At 37.5% G+C, this 24,397-nt stretch overlaps 1 protein-coding gene across 1 annotated transcript; it reads right to left on the reverse strand.

The window, feature by feature from the left end:
* Positions 1-22,144: 22,144 nt before the first annotated feature.
* On the reverse strand, positions 22,145-22,930 carry LOC142173688 (secreted RxLR effector protein 161-like). The gene has a single exon (XM_075239308.1). It carries the CDS (start codon positions 22,928-22,930, stop codon positions 22,145-22,147), a length of 786 nt encoding a protein of 261 aa, XP_075095409.1.
* Positions 22,931-24,397: the final 1,467 nt, after the last annotated feature.

Raw genomic sequence — 24,397 nt, forward strand, 5'->3', positions numbered from 1 at the left:
TACAAAAATATAAAGATACTATTAGGGTATTATACATAAGATAAGCACATTATATATATATAACACAAATTAATAATTATTAAAATATTGGAAGGTTTTTTATAAAAATGACAAAATGCTTATCTCTTTATACTTTTGATGAACTCAAAATAATAATTTAGTAAAAAAAATATTACATTATTTAAATTTTCAATGAACTACAAAATTGAGAAAACTAATCAAATATTATAGTAATTGAATATACGAAAAGAGGGGGATAGATATAATTTTATGATACTTATATTTTGAATTAATTAAAAATTAAAATGTAAATAAATAACACTAAAAAAAATTACCAATAAATTTAGACAATTGAAGAATTTTGAACAGTAGTATCAAAATTACTAATGTTCAAAATTCATAGTAATAAATGTATAGTACTAAGTATTTTCTAATTTAATAATAAAAATAAAAAGGAATAAATAATTTATTTGATTACTATATCATGTGTATCCTTTAATTTTGTATATATTTTGTTATATTTTTACACAATATAGTAAATAATAAAATACAACTTATATTTATTAAAATAATAAGATATATTAGATCATAATTTTATAAGATTAATATTCTGTCAAATTATTCGCGCATCATAGATACTAGTATATATATATATATATATATATATATATATATATATATATATATATATATATATATATATATATATATATAAAAGGAGAGACAAAGATACCATATTAAGCCAAGTGGAAACATAATAAGGCCACTTGACAATTTAGGACAAAGTTAGTTAGGTTAGGTAATAATTAGTTTCTTTTTGAATTTAAATTTAAAAAAATTAAATTATGCATGAATATATCATATTATTTTAATAAATCTTAGTTGTTATTTTATTATTTAATATAGTGTACAAAAATATAACAAATTTATACAAAATTAAATGATACACATCATATAGTAATCAAATAAATTATTTGTTCCTTATTTATTCTTTATTAAATTAGCAAGTGCTTAGTATTATACATTTACTAATATGACTTTTTATTAACTTGTCAAATGGCTTAATATTTTGATACTACTTCCCTTTTATAACATAGATATATATTTTCTTATTCTAAAAATATTTTTATTGTTTATACTGTTAAAATAATTAATTGTCTAAATTTATCAATAATTTTCTTATACTGTTCAAAATTCTTCAATTGTCTAAATTTATCAATAATTTTATTGAGTGTTATTTATTTATTTTTTATATTTTAATTAATTCAAAATATAAATATCATAAAATTATCTTTATCCTCTTCTTTTCGTACATTCTTTTTTTACTGTAATATTTTATTAGTTTTATCATTTATAGTTTACTGAAAATATTTAAATAATGTAATATTCTTTTACTAAGTTGTAATTTTGAATTCATCAAAAGTATAAAGAGATAAGCCTTTTTTTTATTTTTATAAAAAACCTACCAATAATTTTAATAATTATTAATTTGTGTTTTATATATAATATGCTTATGTTATATATAATATCCTAATAGTATCTTTATATTTTTGTATTTTTATTATGAAATTATGAGTTCTATTTTTAACTAAAATTTCCTACATGAGAAATTTAATTAATATATAAATTTTTAGGCTATCGCTTGAAACTTTTTTTTGTTTAGTATTCTTCCTTTACAAATAGTATTTTTTACTATGTTGATTGCAATTATTTCAAATTCAAATTAGACTTTTCTTCTATGTTTAAATTTAAATTCAAAAAGAGTAGTCTAATGAAAATGATAGAGATTTGTTATAGCTAGTCTTCTACTGCATTACATGTCTCAGCAGGACCGCATCTATTAAGACGCTTTTCACCTAGACTTCCACATCATGTCAATATATGCATCACGACCTATCATTTTCTCAACTTTTTACCCATTTTACTGAATGCAAAATGAAAAACTAGTCATTTTCAGTTATCTCTCTTCTTATTTTTTTCCCCAGAGTTCTCTCTCTTCCGAGTTATCTTCTCCTCATCTTCTTAAAAAAATTCAAAAAATGAATCGAGTAAGGGAAGTTTTGGGGTTGTTTATTTGTGTATACTTGTGTAAATTCAAGAATTCAAAAAGAATACAGGCTAAAAAGATTTTTCCCCTGAATTTTGGGAGAGAAGAAATGATTTGTTCAATATTTTTGTAGAAGAATCACTTATTTTTTAAATTTCATGCTTTTCAATTTTTGTGTACTATGATTATATGATCAATAGTTTGGTTGAAGTTAATTAATCTAGATATCTCACTGGTGTGTAGTGATACAAACTCAATTTTACAGTTATCTTTTTATTTTTTTATAACTACTTGGATACATATTTGAATTTTTTAAGGTTTGAAGATATTTTCTCTTGTGGTGATCTGGTATTTAGGTTTTGAATTTTTATGTATACTTTATTTTTTCCATGGTTTAAAATTATAGAGTGTTTTCTTAGTGATGCAATGCTAAGTTTGTATCATAGTATTTTGTTGTTTGAACTGAAGTGTTAATTAAAGTATTTGATATTCTATTCTTTGAGACTACATTGGAAAAAGAAGAGGATGAACGAAAGAGAGATGACACATTTTTATCCTCTAATTGCCATATTTGACTGGAAAAAATTGAAGACGATGCAATTTAGTAAGAGGGGAAAGAAGAAAAAGTAAATTTGCTGAGAGAAAGAGTGCATAGGTACCATGGAACCCACTTTTCCACTTGTCCAATAAATAGAGGTGACTCATACAAGTTTTGTTGGTTGAGTCTAGCTCAAAGTAAAATTTCTCATGCATCACATAGGGAAAAAACAATTAAGTACGCTTGGTCTCGACATTAAAGAATCTCTTGGGTGTCTAGTCAACTGAAGCGTTTCAGTTATGCTTTAAATTTGGACGCATTACAAAGCAAATTTTATTTAATCTATTAAAGACTTTTGAACTGAGAATAATGCAAAAACGAAACACTGTTTGTTGGACTTGCTAATGAAAGAAGACGACTGGTTGTTTAATTCTGTTTTCTTTCACAGCTTGTTTGGACGATTGCTACACATTGTATTGTATCCTATTGTTACTTTAAATATAATATTTGTTTTGATTGTTACTTAAATTTTATTGTATCGTATCGTTAAATTCGTCGTTACATAACGACGAAATGTGTCACTTTATATAACGACCGATTTGGTGTGGTCGCGTCGTTACCTTGTCTTTTTATCTCAATCTCACCCTTCATTATTATTAAATAATTTTATTTTATCATTTAACCTACTTTTTTATATAGTAATTTTACCCTGTGTCATAATTTTTCTTTATAATATTGCAAGTTTATTCTTTATATTGCTGGTGCGTGATATCATGAAACGATGGCAAACGATGCAATCTATCCAAATATTGTATTTATCAAACGATACAGTACAATACAATACAGTACGATGTGATACATTATGAAACGATACGTAACAACCATCCAAACAAGCTGTAAATGAAAATTAAGTTGTATTTATTTAAATAAAAAAGGATGAGGAAAGTATTAGCATAACCGAAAATTTGTTAGCATATTAGTGAATTATAAAATAATTATTAGCATGCCAAAAATGAATTTAGATACTTTTTCATACATTGATATTATTATTTCAAACAAAAAGGGAAATAGCAATAATAAAGCAGTTCCTTCGTCAAAACACATTTGTTGTCAGAGGCGGATCTAGAATTTTTAAAATATAGGTGTACTACTAAAGAAAGGAGGAAAAAAAGTATTAAGTGTTGATCCTTATTTTTTGGGGTAAATTATTAACTTGTGAACCAAGTGCGTCATTCAACCTTTATAGAGCACGAATGTCAATACATAATATTAGACTAAATTCTAGAAAATACATACATAAAAAACCTAGTTCGGCGGATGAATCATGGGTTCACGTGACCCAAATTAAGGCTATAGATCTGCCTTGTCTGTTGTAGATAGTACACATAGAAGGACCAAAATGATTTGTTCTCAACTCAAATACTAAAAAAACCAGAAAAGATGATCAAGCTTCTCTCCAAAGTAATTTTGTTTCACACTCTATCCACCGAAGATGACTCAAACTCAATATATGCACATAATTGATAGTAGAAAGAGATGACTCAAACTCAACATATGCACATAATTGATAGTAGAAAGAATAAAAAAGCTACTCCAAATTTTAAATTCATAAATGTTATTTGATACAATTAATATAACATTGTATATTGTCAAAATCGGTTTTGCCCTTCATGTATTTAGTCGAGATTGCAATATGATGGACCGAGGGTCGTCATCATAATATCGAGATGAGATCTGAAGCCAGGTTATCGAGCTCAAGATTCAGGGACCGATCAATACCGAGCTCGAAGTCAATATCGAGCTCGAACCAATACCGAGCTCGAGCCAATATCGAGCTCGAGCCAATATCGATCTCGAGATCGAGAGATCGACCAATACCAAAACCGGACAAGATCAAGCTAAGAGACAAAGAGTCATTGTAGCCACACCAGGGAAGAGAATCTCGACGGAAATTAAGGAAAAGCTAATTAACTAATCTATCATGGGATCCCCACTGTATATTTTTAATTATATCCAAAGTAGAATTCCTCCAATATATGAATAGTGGCTATCATTTCTGTAAGGGATCCGATATTCAACATTGAGACATCAATACACTCTCACATTTCAAAGATTATTGATATTTACACAGAAATATAGGAGAGATTATCCTTTTTTGGACTTTGGACATTGATTCATCTTGCTTGTTTATAAATCATTATCTACTAAATTTAATTTCTATTTTATTCCTTTTTTACAGCCAATATTCGATATATTTCTACTTATTTTTCCGATTTGTACCAAGTTATACCACGTATCCTTAGAACTACGTATAAATTCAACTCTATCCGTTTTACGGGTAAACAGTTTGGCGCCCACTGTGGGGCTAAGGATAATAGTGGTTATTTGGTACGAATCTCTGCAAAACATACCATTTTACACTTGCTCTTGGAAGTGTCTTTGATTTCAGGTTAAAAATAACGAACTCTCAATCAATGGCCCTACCTATTGACAATGAAGTTGGCCTTCAAGATGAGAACAACAACCTGACGACCGGGGATGAAAGGCCACTCGTCGATTCCGTTGGAACTCGGGCCGTAGATCCAATCGATGTCAATTCACACGTGTTCATCGAGGCGAACCAACTTTTCGGCCCCGAAAACAGCATCCATGGTGGAACTCGACCTACAGCTCGAAATACCCAAAATATTGGAGAAGACGAGATCAACCTACGTATGATCTTCGAAATGTTACAAGCTCAACAGGTAGTAATAGCTCAGTTGCAGAGCCAAACCCAGGCACCGAGCAGGGCCAAGCCCGGTCCATCCCGAGAAATCACCCACGAAACGGGGCCAGCTGCAGTAAGATCAAATGAACAAGAATCGGGGACTAATCCCGAAATTATCAAGATGTTGGAAGAACTGACAAAACAAATTAAGTCAGGAGAAAAGAGGATTGAAGCAAATGACAAAAAAGTATAAACGTATAACTCCAGGGTTGATCAGATCTCGGAGGCACCACAAGTATTGAAGGGCTTGGATTCCAAAAAATTCATACAAAAGCCTTTCCCCCAGAGCGCGGCTCCTAAACCGATCCCCAAGAAGTTTTGCATGCCTGAAATTCCTAAATATAATGGAACGACCGACCTCAACTAACATGTCACCTCTTACACATGTGCCATTAAAGGGAACGATCTAGAAGACGACGAGATCGAATCCGTACTATTGAAGAAGTTCGGGGAAACCCTGTCAAAGGGGGTAATGATATGGTATCATAATTTACCGTCTAACTCTATCGATTCTTTTGCTATGCTTGCAGATTCTTTCGTAAAAGCACACGCCGGAGCCATAAAGGTCGAGACAGAAAATCGGACCTTTTCATGGTAAAGCAAAAAGATAACGATATGCTAAGAGAGTTTATATCTCGTTTTCAAACGGAACAAATGGATCTACCACCGGTCACAAATGATTGTGTTGTACAAGCTTTTACTCAAGGACTGAACGAACGAAGCTCGATGGCTTCACGACAGTTGAAGCAGAATTTGGTCGAGTACTCGACTGTTACCTGGGCCGATGTGCACAATTGATATCAATCAGAGTTGAAGACGATCAATTGGTTCTGGGTCCGCTATTAAAAGGGACGTCGACCTAGAACCAAGGTCGAACAAGGACCAATATCGGCCGTATAACGGAGATCGTAGGGGTAGCGAACCTACACGTAACTCCGTACGAGGCGAAAGGAGAAATGATCGAGGCCAAGGGTCTTGGGGGCTGATGAACAAGAATGGGTTCGACAGGCATGTCGGACCTAAGGAAGCACCACAATTATCAGAATATAACTTCAACATAGATGCATCTGCCATCATGTCGGCTATCGGACGCATCAAAGATACTAAGTGGACTCAACCTCTACAGTACGATCCAGCCCAAAGGAATCCCAATCAAATATGCAAATATCATGGCACCCATGACCACAGAATCGAAGACTGCAGGCAGTTGAGAGAGGAGGTAGCCCGTTTATTCAATGAAGGGCACCTTCGAGAATTTTTAAGTGACCAGGCCAAAAACCATTTCAAAAACAGAGATTTCAATAGACAAAATGAACAAGAAGAGCCACAACACATCATCCACATGATCATCGGAGGGATCGATGCCCCCCAGGGACCGATGCTTAAATGCACTAAGATGTCTATTGTAAGAGAAAAGCAATCTCGGACTCAGGATTACACACCTAAAGGAACCCTGTCCTTTAGTGACGAAGACGCGGAAGGAATCATGCAACCCCATAATGATGCACTGGTAATATTTGTACTTATGAATAAAACTCAAGTTAAACGTGTGTTAATTGATCCAGGTAGTTCGATCAACATTATTCGATCAAGGGTCGTAGAGCAACTCGGTTTACTAGACCAGATCGTACCCGCTACCCTGGTACTAAACGGATTTAATATGGCATGTGAAACTACTAAGGGCAAGATAATCTTGCCAGTAAACGTGGCCGGGACCATCTAAGAAACGAAGTTCCACGTAATTGAGGGCGATATGAGATATAATGCCCTGTTCGGGAGGCCATGGATCCACAACATGAGAGCAGTACCCTCGACCCTTCACTAGGTTCTGAAATTTCCAATATCGGAAGGAATCAAAACGGTCTATGAGGATCAACCAGCCGCAAAATAAATATTTGTCATCGATGAAGTGATTCCGATATCTTCACTATCATTGACAAAAGGGATCAGATTCGAAGGAGGAACATGATACCAAATAGCAATCACAAAAGTCAACCTCGACCCAACTAGAGAATCAGAAGACTGACGAAGACGATGACTATAGGGTCCCTCGATTCTTTATGGTCCCCGATAATACCAACGCTACCCAGTCAACGGTTGAAGAACTGGAGCAAATCACGCTAATCGAACATCTGCCTGAGCGAAAGGTATACCTGGGCACGGGGTTAGATCCCGAGCTCAGAAAAAAGCTTATTCAATTTCTTATAGCTATCATGAACTGTTTCGCTTAGTTCCATCTTGACATAACAGGGATCCCACCTGAAATAGGCACTCATAGACTGAGCTTGGATCCAAAATTCCATCCGGTAAATCAAAAAAGAAGGCCCCAGTCCGAGGTCAAACAAGCCTTCATCAAGGATGAGGTAACCAAACTTCTTAAAATAGGATCCATTCGAGAAGTTAAATACCCCGAATAGCTAGCAAATGTGGTGGTAGTCCCTAAGAAAGGAAACACACTTAGAATGTGTATAGATCATAAAGACTTGAACAAAGCATGCCCTAAGGATTCTTTTCCTTTGCCTAGCATCGATCGTATGATCGATGCCATGGCCGGCCACGAGACTCTCAGTTTTCTCGATGCCTACTTTCGGTACAACCAGATACAGATGAACCCGAAGGATTAGGAAAAGACCTCGTTTGTCACTAAGTACGGTACCTATTGTTATAACATAATGCCATTCGGTCTAAAAAATGCTGGTGCAACTTATCAATGCCTAGTAAATCAAGTGTTTGAAAAACAAATAGAAAAATTATTGGAAGTTTATATTGATGATATGTTAGTTAAGTCCATGCGAGCAGAGGACCATTTAAAGCATTTGTAGGAAACTTTCAACGTACTAAAGAAGTACAATATGAATCTTAACCCCGAAAAATGTGCATTCGGGGTTGGCTCGGGCAAGTTTCTTGGTTTCATGGTGTCCAACCAAGGAATCGAGATCAACCCCGATAAAATCAATGCTATCGAGGACATTATGGTAGTAGATAATGTGAAGGTAGTGCAGAGGTTAACGGGGAGGATAGCTGCCCTGGGACGATTCATTTCAAGATCCTCAGATAGGAGCCACCGATTTTTCTCACTACTTAAGAAGAAAAGCAACTTTGCATGGATTCCGAAATGCCAACAGGCTTTGGAAGAACTAAAGCGGTATTTATCGAACCCGCATGGACGAACAACTTTAATTGTACTTAGTTGTCTCGGAGATAGCGGTAAGTGAAGTCCTGGTTCGAGAAAAACGAGGAACGTAATTCCATATTTATTATGTCAGTCGGACCTTAGGCGAGGCCGAAACTAGATATCCACACTTAGAAAAATTAGCGCTTGCTTTAATAAGCGCCTCTAGGAAATTAAAACCATATTTACAATATCATCCTATACATGTTGTAACAACTTATCCTCTTCGAAATATTTTGTGCAAACCCGAGCTTTCGGGTCGATTGGCCAAATGTGCCATAGAAATCGGTGGATACGATATCGAGTATCGACCCGAACCGCTATCAAATCTCAAATCTTGACGGACTTCGTGGCTGACTTTTCACCGGCCCTGGTACGCGAGATCGAAAAATAGCTACTGATAAAATTGGGTACCTCTTCGGGAGTCTAGACCCTTTTCACGGACTGTGCCTCGAACGTGAAGGGGTTCGGATTAGGCATTGTGCTAAAATCACCCACAGGTAATGTAATTAGACAGTCTATCAGAACTATAAAATTGACTAACAATGAGGCTGAGTATGAGGCCATGATTGCAGGTCTCGAACTAGCTAGAAGCTTAGGAGCGGAGATCGTAAAGGCTATGTGTGTTTCCCTCCTCGTGGTAAACCAAGTTAATAGGACTTTTGAAGTTCGAGAAAATCGAATGCAAAGGTACTTGGATAAATTATAGGTGACTGTACATCAATTTAAAGAATGGACTTTGTAACATGTACCCCGAGAACAGAACAACGAGACCGACGCTCTTGCGAACTTAGGTTCATCGGTTGAAGATTACGAACTCAACTCGGGGACTGTCGTACAACTCATAGGATCAATGGTCGAAGAAGGTCACACCGAGACAAACTCCACAAGTCTAACCTGGGATTGGAGAAACAAATATATAGAGTATTTCAAGAACGGGAAGCTTCCATCAGATCCAAAGGAATCGAGAGCTTTGCGCATAAAGGCAGCATAGTTCACCCTGTCCGAGGCGAAACGCTGTATAAAAGGACGTTTGATGGACCATTGGCAATATGTTTGGGACCGGGAGATACTGATTACTTCATATGGGAAATTCACGAAGGCATTTGTGGAAATCATTCTGGTGCCGATTCACTGGTCCACAAAGAAATCAGAGCAAGGTATTATTGGACCGATATGGGCAAAGATGCGAGGGAGTTCGTTCGAAAATGCGACAAATGCCAAAGACATGCGCCCATGATTCATCAACCCGGGGAGTTGCTCCACTCGATCCTATCTCTATGGCCTTTTATGAAATGGGGAATGGACATCGTCGGCTCCCTCCCATCGGCCCCAGGTAAAGCTCAGTTTATTTTGTTTATGACTAATTATTTCTCTAAATGGGTTGAAGCACAGACTTTCGAGAAAGTCAGAGAAAAAGAAGTGATAGACTTCATTTGGGACCACATCATATGTCGATTTGGGGTGCTAGCCGAGATTGTATGTGATAATGGAAAACAATTCATCGGCATCAAAATAACTAAATTTCTCGAGGATCACAAGATCAAAAGGATCCTATCAACACCGTACCATCCCAGCGGAAACGGACAAGCTGAATCGACCAACAAAACCATCATCCAAAATCTTAAGAAGAGATTGACCGACGCCAAAGGAAAATGGAGAGAAATACTACCTGAGGTCCTATGGGCATATCGCACAACGTCAAAATCCAGTACCGGAGCAACGCCATTCTCGTTGGTCTATGGCGCCGAAGCTTTGATCCTGGTTGAGGTCGGAGAACCTAGCATCATGTTTCGATATGCAACAAAGGAGTCGAATAACAAGACCATGAACACGAGCCTAGAATTATTGGATGAAAGACGAGCGGCCGCTCTCGTTCGATTGGCCACCCAAAAATAGCGGATCGAAAGATACTACAATCGAAGAACCAATCTTCGACATTTCAAAATCGGGGACTTGGTACTAAGGAAAGTTACCCTCAACACCCGAAATCTAAATGAAGGGAAACCGGGCACGAACTAGGAAGGACCATATCAGGTTCTTGAAATCGTCAAAAAATGATCCTACAAAGTCGGAGTGATAAACGGCAAACAACTACCGAGCAATTGGAACGTGTCGAACCTAAAACGATACTACTGCTAAGGTACGACCCTCCCATGTTCATTTGTATTTCGAAATTAACCTTTGCAGGTATTCGATCAGAAACAGGGATGGGTTATTCAACTCGAAGCCTTTAGGCCTGAAAGCACGCGTTGCACTCTTTTTCTCTTAGACCGGTTTTGTCCCAAATGGGTTTTTCGGCAAAGTTTTTAATGAGGCAACCATTGATCGTGCTAACTTAGAACAATTCAACAGTATCTGAGGCCTCTTTACAATCAATCTCGAATACTGGGGGGCATTACCCTCGAATATATCAAGTTCGATTAAAGAAAGTTACTTCATGGCAACATGGTCTCGATAGGAAAAATTTGTAAGGGCTAAATGGTCAAACGAACCATGCCCGCATAGTTTGCTCGAGCCCTAACACAAAACATGAACACATGTATAATGACTATAAAGAGAAATTTCTTCTTTACCGATATCTCATATCTCAGAAAGATTCCTCTACTTCATGTTCCCGATCTATCATGTAAACATGCTTAAGGGCCGACCACCATCGAAGTTTGAATAATTACCCCATAAATCGGGGATTGCCAATCGAAGTTTGAATAATTACCTCATAAATCGGGGACTGCCAACCGAAAAATCAATAAGACCGAGCTTCATAAAGCCTAAGGGCTACTTTTTCTTCGAGTTCGAGCAAACACTCACTCGACCATTAAGCCTAAGGGCTACATTAGTTCGAGTTCGAGTAAACACTCACTCGACCATAAAGCCTAAGGGCTACTCTTTCTTTGAGTTCGAGCAAACACTCACTCGACCATAAATGGCTACTCTTTCTTCGAGTTCAAGCAAATACTCACTCGACCATAAAGCCTAAGGGCTACTCTTAATTCGAGTTCAAGCAAACACTCACTCGACCATTAAGCCTAAGGGCTACTCTTTCTTCGAGTTCGAGCAAACACTCACTCGACCATTAAGCCTAAGGGCTACATTAGTTTGAGTTCGAGCAAACACTCACTCGACCATAAAGCCTAAGGGCTACTCTTTATTCGAGTTCGAGAAAACACTCACTCGACCATAAAGCCTAAGGGATACTCTTAATTCGAGTTCGAGCAAACACTCACTCGACCATTAAGCCTAATGGCTACTCTTAATTCGAGTTCGAGCAAACTCTCACTCGACCATTAAGCCTAAGGGCTACCCTTTCTTCGAGTTCGAGCAGACACTCACTCGACCATTAAGCCCAAGGGCTATTCTTAATTCGAGTTCGAGCAAACACTCACTCGACTATTAAGCCTAAGGACTACTCTTAATTCAAGTTCGAGCAAACTCTCACTCGACCATTAAGCCTAAGGGCTACTCTAAATTCGAGTTCGAGCAAACTCTCACTCGACCATTAAGTCTAAGAGCTACCCTTTCTTCGAGTTCAAGCAAACACTCACTCGATCATTAAGCCTAAGGGATACTCTCATTTTGAGTTCGAGCAAATACTTACTCGACCATACATCCTAAGGGCTGTTTTTCATTTCGAGTCTAAAAATCATTCTCACTCAATCGCAAAGCCCAAGGGTCGCGTTAATTCAAGTTCGAACTATTACCCCGAACCGGGGACTACGTGTCAAACTTAAAAAGTTTACTCTGCTTTAAGTTTGAGCAAATCATTTCATTTGACATCTATCTATCAAGCCTAAGGGCCACCTCAGTTCGAGTTCGAACATTCACTCGGGGACTACCTATAAGGAACGGTCGAATGCAGTACTTTCTATCGGTCCTTACTATCTTAATCTTGGACCTCCGAATAGTTATTCAATGCTAAGGCACTTTTGACCTTTGTACAAGCTAACAAAAGGCGAAAGATTCATGAGATATGAAAGGAAGAAAGTTTTTTTATATTCATGTCAAAATCATTTACAAAGGCAAGACAACCCGATCAAAATTCTTTACAAAAGACCAAAACGGTCTTATAAGAAACACAAAAAATATTTTTTTTTAAAAAGAAATTTTTTTTGTCCTCTCCGGGAGCAGCATTTTCGCCCTTGAGGCCCCCTTCACTTTCAGATCCGCTCGCGCTCCCGATATCATCATCATCGGGAAAGGCCAATACCTTGGCTTCGACTTCAAGCTCCTTAGTTTTTTAGATCTCGACTGTTAGATCGAAGCCACGAGCATGAATTTCTTCGAGAGTCTCCCTTCTAGACTGGCATTTAGCATGCTCGGCAACCCAGTTTGCCCGATCCTGAGCAGCCTCAACAACCTCCTTTGCTCGAACTTGAGCAGCTTTGATATTAGATTGATAAACGACCACCATTGCATCAACATTTTCCATCGTTTTCTCGACCTCTGTTCTGGCTGCTGCAAGTTCTATGGCCAATCTCTCTCGATCACAATTTGCTGAGCTCAACTGAGACTGGAACTCCTCGATTTTCTTGGCTTGCACCAAGCTTTTATCTTTTAGGCTTAGAAGTTGGGCCTCAGCTGAAGCTAGTTGAGTTCGGGTAGTCCCTTTTTTGAGGCGAGGCAGTCCATGTTCTTCTTCCACTCCTCGGCCTCCAATTTCACTACATCCACTTCAGTACGAAGTTGCCTAATCACGTCGAACTTTTGCTCGACCTGCGAGACCAAATTATTAGCCATCAATCCCGAGTCAATATTATTAAATTCAAAGATTCTTTGTACCTGCTCGGCCAGCTCAACTTGTTCTTTCCGAGATGCTTCCAGCTCGGCCCGAAGTCCTTTTGCTTCTCCTTCTCTCTACTCACTGAGAAGCTTTAAGGTATCTCTCTCCTCAGTAAGCTTTCGAACTTTGGCCTCGTACCGGCTCAGCTCCCCTCGGGATTGGAAAAATGCCTCATGATGAAGCACAGAAGCCTACAAAAATAAGAAGGGATTATACAAGGAAAGGAAAACACAAGTATGAAAATTGGCAAAGAAAGTATGAACTTACCCGATTTAAGGCCTGTTGGGCTTCGTTAAATAAGCAAGGCGCTCCCACCTCGATCGAGCTCTTCTTCGGAGCGTCCAAGTCACTCGGGTCGATGACATCTTCTACCCCGATAAAATAACCACGGAAAGGATCCTCCCCTCTATGGGCCCCTTCCCCGTGAGAAATATCCACATCTTGAGAGTCACGTATCATCGATTGGGAAAAAGAAGGGAAAGAGGGGGAATCCCCGATCTCTATCACCCCGGGTAGGACTTTGGGGAACCACTTCCATCTTCGGGAGACCCAAGCTCAGTTTGTGCACCGACATTCACCGCCTCTTCGACGATATCTTTACCCCGAGGTAAAACATCCTCGGTCTCACTCGGCTCGGGAACTTGGGTCGAATCCCCTCTTCGACCTCATCAAGCCTGGTCGAAGCAGTATCAACTCCCACCGATACCGAAGTATTCTGAGTATCGGTACTAGCCCGGGCACGGACCAACAACCCGGAATCATTTTCTTCTTCTTCATCCCTTAGACTCATGACCGACTCCATGGTCAAAGAGATTACGTTCACCTTGGGTTTACGAGCCGCTCTCTTTTTGGGTTTTTGACCCTCGGAGTCCGAGGCCATTTTTCTCTTAATCGCCTTCTCCGATTTTGAGGAAGGCGGTAAAACTTCTTCATCACCTGATGGAGGTCTCATAACCGCATCTCTTTCCAAGACCTACGAAGAAAGAAAATAAAGTAAAACTTATGCTTGAAAAAAATACTTGAACAATAAGCAAATCAATGAGTCAAGAAGAAGGTTTACCATGAGTACGAGCTTCCCACCGGCCCTTTGACCAATCGCGCCAAGCACGCTCGGCATATGTTGACGTCGAAACCAGGCTCCTGACCCAGTTCTAGAGATGGGGAACCGCTCCCGGCATCCAAGAAATGGTTGTGTCATGAAAAGCACCGATAAGTAAAAATGACATAAGCTAAAAACGGAATCATACTTACAATTCATATTCCATTTCTCAGGATATGGCATACTCTTAACCGGGATTAAGTCCGAGGTCTTCACTCGTACAAATCGGCCCATCCAATCCCGATCTTTGTCTTCATCAATGCTTGAGGTAAATGCCTTGGTGGCCCGGCGTTGGAGCTTTATCAGCCCACCTCGGTAAAGACGAGGACTATATAATCTTATTAGGTTGTCGAGGGTGAAGGGAAGCCCGTCGATTTTGCTCAGAAAGAAACGAAGCAGTATTACAATCCTCCAGAAAGAAGGATGTATTTGGTCGATGGTTACTTGGTATTTTTTGCAGAAGTCGATGATGATCGGATCGAGGGGACCCACCGTGAAAGAATAAGTGTAAGCACTCAAGTACCCTTCTACGTGGGTAGTGATCGGTTCTTCCGATGCCGGTATTACAACCTCTTTGTTTTTCCAACCACAATCTTTCTTCACCAAATCAATAAGGCTTTGAGGTATCGAGCATATATATCTCGATACCGGCTCACATCGACCAGCAACCGACGAAGGTTTCTCGACCTTAAAGTCGGAATTGATAACACATCCCCCGGGAATGAGTTTTTCGAGGCGTGGCTCCACCACCGGTTTCTCACCGGCCGGCCGAGATAAGGAAACAACCTCTTTCTGAGGAACAATTTTAAATATCTTGGCCATCTAAATTCTCAAGAATAAAGAAGATGGGAAATTGAAATATTTTGGTTTTTGACGAAGAACAAGCAAAGAAATTCTTAAAACTGGAAATAGAGAACTTTGGAGAAGGCAAAGAATTGTGAAGGTTGGAATGAGAAGAGTTGAAGGTAAAGGTTTAAAATAATGAAGAAGGGGGGCTATTTATAGATTTGGCAATGACGGTTCAAAATCAGCAGTGGCCGACCATCGTCTGACGCACATTTAATGCCTTGGTAATTGAACCGACGGGATATTTGTCACATACGTCATAACCGGGCTCGACACAGACATAAGTGTGTATCTAGTCAGAGGTTAAAAAAATCATATCGTTTCTCGCCACATTCTTTCCGAGAAATAAAGGGACTATCTATATACGGTCAAAATCGGTTTTGTCCTTCATATATTTAGTCGAGATTGGAACATGATGGACTGAGGGTCGTCATCATAATATCGAAATAAGATCTGAAGCCAGGTTATCAAGCTCAAGATTTAGGGACCGATCAATATCGAGCTCGAAGTCAATATCGAGCTCGAGATCCAGAGATCGACCAATACCAAAAACCGGCCAAGATCGAGCTAAGAGATAAAGAGTCGTTGTAGTCGCACTAGGGAAGAGAATCTCGGCGAAAATTAAGGAAAAGCTAATTAACTAATCTATCATAGGATCCCCACTATGTATTTTTAATTATATCCAAAGTAGGATTCCTCCACTATATGAAGAGTGACTATTATTTCTGTAAGGGATCCGATATTTAACATTGAGACATCAATACACTCTCACATTTCAAAGATTATTGATATTTACACAGAAATATAGGAGAGATTATCCTTTTTTGGACTTTGGACATTGATTCATCTTGCTTGTTTATAAATCATTCTCTACTCAATTTGGTTTGTATTTTATTCCTTTTTTACAGTAAATATTCGATATATTTCTACTTATTTTTCCAATTTGTACCAAGTTATACCACGTATTTTTAGAACTACGTATAAATTCAACTCTATCTGTTTTTCGAGTAAACAAACATCTATTTTATCCTTCATGTGTATCCGAGAACTCAATCAGCACAAAAAATTCCAAAATGGCCATAAGATACCATTCGGAGAAATATATTGTCGTTGAATTATTGGAGCCGTGAAATTGAAAATGCCAAAAAATAAAATAAAAAGATCAATGGACATAAAATACTTATTGCTGCTGAAACGCCTACACCTCCTCAGATGTGCAAATTAATCTCCACGGAAAGCATACCGTTTCAAGCATTCCACCAGCTTCCTTCCTTCCCATGGAAAACAAACATCACTATTCCACAGAAAATCTAATTCATCAGGTAAATCCATATGATGGTAAAGTCATAGCTCGAAGATGGTAGTGATTTTTTATCCTCCTTTAATATGGAATATGAAAGGTTGTAATAGTAATAGCCATTCCTGAGACTGTTTGTTGATCCCATTACTTAGATGATTCTCAACTATCCAAAATTATGGACTAAAGTCATTTTTCTTTTATTTGTAACAAGAAAGTCACTCAACTATTCCTATTGCACGCGAATGATCACACAAACTTTTAAGTGGAAAAATGTGAAGTGTCAGTCCACAAAGACTTTTTATATTTTTAGACCAAATGAAATAATAAACACCCAAACAAATATTGACATTCTTGAGACCGTTTGTTTCATTAGTTCGCGAATATTATGTTAAATATTGACCCAAAAAAAGGTAAAAAGCCATAAAAATTGACAAAAAGATAGAAATGCAAAAAAAAGGTGCCAACTCATCTCTTCTTAGGCCAGCTATATGTATCTTGTGATATTTTACTCCAATAGACTAATCACAACTAAATCACAACTTAAAGAATGCTCATTATTCAAGAACCAGAAAGATGCCAATAGTATTAAGCGCGAGAATATCGATATACAAAATATTAGACTTAACTTTCTTTATACAGAGGACATAGAGTGCATAAGCCCAGAGAGGAGCCTTGAGAACAGCAAAAACAGTTTTCAGGAAAATTTAATTTGGAAAGAAAAAACAACCGAGGAGAGGAGGAAAGGAGCGAGAGGCATCCCTGATTTTCATAACAGGCAAATATAAATCAACAATAGAAGTCTTAAAACGAATCAGTTCAATTTAAACAAAAAATGGTGAGAAAAAAATAAAAAGGCACACATATGTTATTTTTGAAGTGCAACGATTAGGAGTTTGGATAAAATAAATCTTCAACTTTTGATTAGACCAAATTAAATCCAAGTAAAATCAAGCTCTTTCTTTGCCAAGAACATAATCCAGCGTCTAGCAAAGTAAACATGGAACTCACAATTGGTGATATTGGGCAAACTTTATAACTAAGTAGGAGAAATCATGTCTGTCAATAAACAAAGCAAGCCACTTTTCAAAACAGTTGAGAAACCGAGCATAATGAGATTGAGATCAAAAGAGACCAAAAATTTTAAAGAAAAAAAGGAATAATACCTTCCATCGGCCTTTTTTCCCTTCCACGAAAAAAGACGTCATTGTTCCACAGAAAATCTCGAAAGAAGATCTTTAAAAACCTATATACGATAAAGAACCCTTAGAAAACTTAAATATGAAAAAAGAAAAATGAAACATCTACCACAACTGCTCAATGATCTGTTGGATTATGTATCGCAACGGAAGCAATTTGTGATGACCTAAAAGGTTATTTTTAAATTTAATAATTATTTATATATTATGAAACCTTAAATAGCACCATTCAGTTTTTCTCGACTTGTGTGCGTAGTCCGTATTTTTTTTTTGGAAAAATTTTATGTGAAAAATTGATTAAAATGTGAAATAGAGATTTAAAACTCAATTGGGTTGACTTTGGTCAACATTTTGAGCAAACGGACGGATCGGTATTTTGACAATTCCGGTAGGTCCGTATCGTGATTTGGGACTTGAGCGTATGCTCGAAATCAAATTCGGAGGTCCCTAACTCGAGTTATCGTATGTTGTCGAAATTTTTAAGTTTAAAGGCTTAATAACTTTAAAGAATTGACCAATGTTTGACTTTGTTGATACCAGTTCCGTATTTTGGTTTCGGAATCCGGAATAGGTCCGTTACTATATTTATGACTTGTCTGTCAGATTTGGGGAGAAACGGAGTTGGTCTGACGTGATTCGGACGTCCGGTTGTTAAAGTAGAAATTTTAAAGTTTTCTTAAAAATCTCACTTGATTTGGCGTCCGATTCGTAATTCTAGATGTTAAATTGGTATTTTGATCGCGCGAGCGAGTTCGTTTGAGGTTTTTGGACTTGTGTTCATGTTTGGTTTGGAGCCCCGAGGGCTCGGGTGAGTTTCAGACGAATTTTGGACCACTTTTGTTCAAGAACAGATGGCTGGAAATCTGGTATTTCCAAGTTCTGGTTTCCTTCTATGCGATCGCATGGCTTCATCCGCGATCGCAAAGGGTTATTGAGCACTGATAAAAAATTTGTTCTATGCGATTGCATAGTATTATCTGCGATCGCACAATTGGAGAAGCTAAGGCATCGTGAATGCGCGGCCGAAGCCGCGTTCGCGAAGAAGGAGTGAGGCAGAAGCTGTAGCACGCGATTTGTGCTATGCGATCACATTCAGCCGTCTGCGATCGCGTAAGGCTGGAAAATGGTTCTTCGCGTTCGCATAAGCTCTTCCGCATTCGCGTAGAGCAAAAAACTGGGCAGCCTAAAAATATGCTTCGCGATCACGAAGCATTGTCCACGATCGCATAGGGTACAAATCTGGGCAAACGGAACTTAAGTTCTGTAAATGGGATTTCGCCCCATTTTCTACCATTTTCGATTTTGAGCTCGGGTAAGACGATGTTTGGGCGATTTTCACAGGAAAACATTGGGGGTAATTGTTTCTTATCCTATATTGATTATATTTCATAATTCCATACTCATTTACATCATGAATCCGTAAATTTAGGGAGGAAAATAAGATTTTTATAAAATCTTCCAAAAATATAAAATTAAGATTTGAAGGTCAATCCGATGTTGGAATTTGATAATTTTTATATGGTTGGACTCGTCTCGGAACGGGTGTTTGGATTTCGTAAGTTTTTCTGAGATTCGAGACGTGGGCCCCACTGATGATTTCTGAGATAAATTTCGGATTTTTAATCCGAAAAATTAGTAAATTCATATGGAATTAATTCATACAATTTGTATTGAGTATATTGAATTGTTTATGACTAGATTTGAGGATTTCGGACACGAATACGCAAGGCAAAGGTTTATTGGATTCTTGAATTTGGTTGCAAAGCGAGGTAAGTATCGTGGTTAACCTTGACTTGAGGGAGTAAGACTTATCTGTCTATTTGCTATGTGATTTAATGTGCGGGTACAACGTATATGTGAGGTGACGAGTACTTATGCGTTGTGGTTGAGTCAAAGCATGCTGGTGAAATTTATTTATTGTGAATAATTACGTATTTAGTTACGATATTCCTGCTTAAGTTTATTATTGATTATTTTATCATTATTCGTGAAATTATTATTCATTTAATTATTGTTGAATATTTTGGAAGGTGAAGTCGGTATTCTGGTATTGAATTGATTGATAAGTGTATATCCACGCAGTTAAATACTCTTTCGAATTTATATTATTATTTTCATGGTAAGGAAGAATGTAATAGCACGAAGGGTGATGCCGTGCCATTTTTATTATTTGTAATATCATTGTCATGGTAAGGAAGAGGGTAAAAGCACGAAGGGTGGTACCGTGCCATTTGTGAGCGTAAAAGCACGAAGGGTGATGCCGTGTCATTTTCAGAGAGTGTAAAAGCACGAATGGTGATGCCGTGCCAAAAGAGAGTTAAAGCACGAAGGGTGATACCGTACCAATTATTATTATTTATTTATCAGTTTATGGGAGGAATGAGAGTAAAAGCACGAAGGGTGGTGCCGTGCCATTTTCATATCATCAGTTGCTCATTTTATTGTTGAGGAATCATTTGGCTGCTAAGTGATAATTCTCCTGCTGAAATTATTATATCAACCCCCTTCGCATATTCCCTCCCAAATTTATAAAGTGTTATTTATTATTTTATTGTTGCTTCGTATTTGTATATACTTGTACAGGTTGTTTATGTACTCTTCCTGTCATAGCCTCGTCACTACTTCGTCGAGGTTAGGCTCGACACTTATGGAGTACATGAGGTCAGTTGTACTCATACTGCACTCTTCACTTCTTGTACAGATTTTGGAGTTGGTCCCAGTAGAGTACCATATACGTGCTCGGATTCAACTACTCAGAGGAGACTTGAGGTATAACTGCACAACATTTGTAGTTCTGAAGTCCCCTTCTATCTTATCTCAGCTGTGTATTATCTTTCAAGTAGCTTGAATTTTATTCAGACTTTTATTTGTATTATTCTAGTAGCTCGTGTAATTGCGACACCAGATTCGGGGATGTATTTTGATAATTCGGTATTTATAGTCTTCCGCACTTTATTTCTGTAATTGACTTCTATTTAATTTGCTTAAAAATAGTTAAGATTATTTTAACGTTGCCTTGCCTAGCAAGTGAAATGTTAGGCGCCATCACGGTCCTGAAGGTGAGAATTTCGGGTCGTGACACAATTATTCGGGTCGTGACACAATTATAGTATCTTATTCACGTGTAAATTAAACAATTAGCACACACGGATATTATTCGAGTTACCTCTTGAAGCGTGAACAAAGCAGATTAATCTCGGTCTCCAGTTCCAGAGTTGCAAGACCGCGACCTCAGCAAAACCTCCACAGTCTTCTACTGTGTTACCCAAATAATATCTAGAAAAAGAGAATTTCGGGAGGGCGAAATTCCAAGGAAGAAAAACGTGTAAAACCAGTGTCCAAAACGGCCAGCCCTATATGGTATATATATAGCCACGTTGTTTTAGGTTAAAACCCTTTTTCCAAAACCTGTTAGGTTTTCTTCTTCCACTAAGGAAAGATTTCCTTTATTTCCTATTATTTAGGCACAGTAGGGACCACATAATTTAATTAAAAAGGCTTCCTATTATGGAATTAATTTCGAAATTTGAAATTAATTTCTACCATAATAAATCACGAATTATTCCACTAAAATTCGTAATTGCACTCCTTAGTTCAATTTTGAATTTTTTTTCATAAAATCTTATTTAACTTCCCATGTTAAGATTCAGATACTAACCAATCAAATCAAATTACTGACAATTTAATTTATCGATTACTTCTTTAGACTTTCGCTTAACTTATTTCATGTGTCGGATACAAAATTCACCGACCGGGTTTACACATGAAAACTTATAAGCTTTTATAAAGGAGTACCATCAATCTCAAAAATAGAGACATGGATTTTATCAACTAATTATTATTTCACCAATGTATATCATTATTGTCCAATTTACCAGGCTTATTGACCCATGAAAGTGTCTCTCCTTTTAATAAATCAAAACAATAATTGACACACACAACTAATAATAATTATATCAAGATTAAGAGTATAAGTACATTGAATGGACTAGAGAAATTATCTTATTAAGTCGGTATAAAATACTTATCTCTACTTGATTCGTTCAATACATACAAAATGTACTAGCACAAGAAGTCGGAATTAAACCATTCTCATAATCAAAATAAATTATATTTAATCTTGTGCTACAACCTTTCCGATGGTTTGTTCAATTCCATCATTAGATTGTGAACATAAATTTTATTACTTATAAGAACCGATGATTTAATCTTCCGTGTATAAGCTAAACTCTATACACTAAATCATCTACTATATAAGCAACAGAAGCATAAACAAATACACGATCTATTTAAATTAAAATTTTATTGAATTGAATAAATAAATAAACAATTGTTCCATAAAGAATACTATAACAATACACATGGTTTATAGTATATCCTAACAATCTCCCACTTAGACTCATAACCTTGCGTCTACAATTCTAACACCCATTCCGTCAACATGCCTATCAAAAGTTTTCTGTGGCAAGCTCTTAGTAAACGGATCCGCCAAGTTGTTCTCTGACGCAATCTTGGTGACTACTACATCCCCTCTTTGCACTATTTCAAGAATTAAATGATATTTATGCTCAATGTGCTTTTCTCTTTTATGGCTTCGTGGCTCCTTCGAATTTGCATCCGCACCACTATTATCACAATAAAGTGTTATTGGTGGTTGAATCGAGGGAACCACACCCAACTTTCTTAGGAAGTTCCCGAGCCAAATCGCCTCTTTGGCTGCCTCAGAGGCTGCCACATATTCGGCTTTCATGGTGGAATCAGCAATACAAGTTTGCTTGATGCTCCTCCAACTTATGGCTCCACCTCCCAAAGTAAACACATTTCCTGAGGTAGACTTTCTAGAATCTCTATCTGATTGGAAATCCGAATTAGTGTACCCAATAGGCACAAGGTCATCTGAATGGTAGACTAGCATAAAATCCCTAGTCCTTTTCAGGTACTTGATTATATGCTTAACCGCTGTCCAATGCTTTCTCCCAGGATTAGACTGAAATTTGCTAACAACGCCAACGGCAAAGCAGATATCATGTCTAGTACATAACGTAACATACATCAAACTCCCCACAACAGATGCATAGGGGACCTCCTTCATCTTTTCTATCTCTTCATCAATTTTAGGAGACTGATCTTTAGACAAAGAAATTCCATGCCTGAAAGGGAGAAATCCTTTCTTGGAATCATGCATGCTAAACCTGTAGAGTATTGTATCAATATAAAGAGCCTAGGATAAGCCTAATATTCTTTTCTTGCGATCTCGCAAGAACTTGATCCCAAGGATATGAGCCGCTTCTCCCAAATCTTTCATATCGAAGTGCGTGGACAACCACTATTTAATTGAACCCAACATGCCCACATTATTTCTTATGAGCAATATGTCATCTACATATAAGATTAAAAATGCCACTTTGTCCCCATCCCACTTTTTGTATACACAAGACTCGTTAAGACACTGATCAAAACCAAAAGTTTTAATCGCCTTGTCAAAACAAGTGTTCCGTGCCCTAGATGCCTGTTTCAGTCTATAAATGGACCTTTTAAGCTTACACAGCATGTGTTCCTTGCCACTTTCCACGAAACCGTCTGGTTGTGTCATATAGATGCACTCATCAAGACTTCCATTAAGGAAAGTTGTCTTGACATCCATTTGCCAAATCTCATAATCATAATGAGCAACAATGGATAAGAAAATCCTAATAGACTTAAGCATGGCTATCGGCGAGAAGGTTTCCTCATAATCGATCCCTTCTTTCTGAGTAAACCCTTTCATTACAAGCCTTGCTTTAAAAGTTTGTACTTTTCCGTATATACATCTCTTTTTTCTTATAGATCTACTTGAATCTAATGGGTTTAACCCCATCAGGTGATTCTACAAGATGCCAGACTTGATTAGAGTGCATAGACCCCATCCCTGATTTCATAGCAGTAACCCACTTATCAACATCTTTATCTTGTAGTGCTTGGTCGTAATTGACATGTTAGGAAGTTGGCTCCTCATGGATCCTATCATATGATTCTCCCAAGAGCGTATAACGAACTAGCTATCTTATTTCTCTCCCACTACGACTACGCACTACATTAGTTGCAACTACACCATTATGATCTTGTGGTTGGACCATATCATTATCAGGAACCTGAGTCTCCATGTTATCCACAAGGATATCAACGACTTCATCCTGTTGTGTAGTTTGCTCAACATAACTCCTACTACTTTGTAGTAGTATGACTTCAGGCACTTGTTCTTGCGGGACATCAAGTCTATTGACATTTCTCCCACTACTAAAATGCAATGGAATGTCAAAATCGACTTTCGGGGTTTGCATTTGGTCGTTTTGTTTTTCAGATGACTGAGTTTCCATTCCTTTGCTAAGTTCATGTAAAACAAGTTTATTTCTTGGAACATGGTTCATCAAATAGTCCTCTTCAAGAAACTTGGCATTTGTGCTAACAATTACCTTTTTTTTTCTTCTTTAGGACAATATAATAAACCACCTTTCGTCCCTTTTGGATAACCCACAAACACACATACATTCGTTCTCGCCTCCAACTTATCTGTTTTCCCTTTTAGCACATGTGCCGGACAACCCCAAACTCGAATGTGCCGCAGACTAGGCTTGCGCCCAGCCCACAATTCTATAGGGGTCAAAGGTACTGA

Source organism: Nicotiana tabacum, chromosome 19 (genome assembly GCF_000715075.1).
Source record: "Nicotiana tabacum cultivar K326 chromosome 19, ASM71507v2, whole genome shotgun sequence".
NCBI lineage: Eukaryota > Viridiplantae > Streptophyta > Magnoliopsida > Solanales > Solanaceae > Nicotiana > Nicotiana tabacum.

Bases quoted from the DNA above. Each gene is read 5' to 3' on its own strand.
- LOC142173688 (XM_075239308.1), bottom strand. From the start codon at position 22,930: ATGCATGATTCCAAGAAAGGATTTCTCCCTTTCAGGCATGGAATTTCT.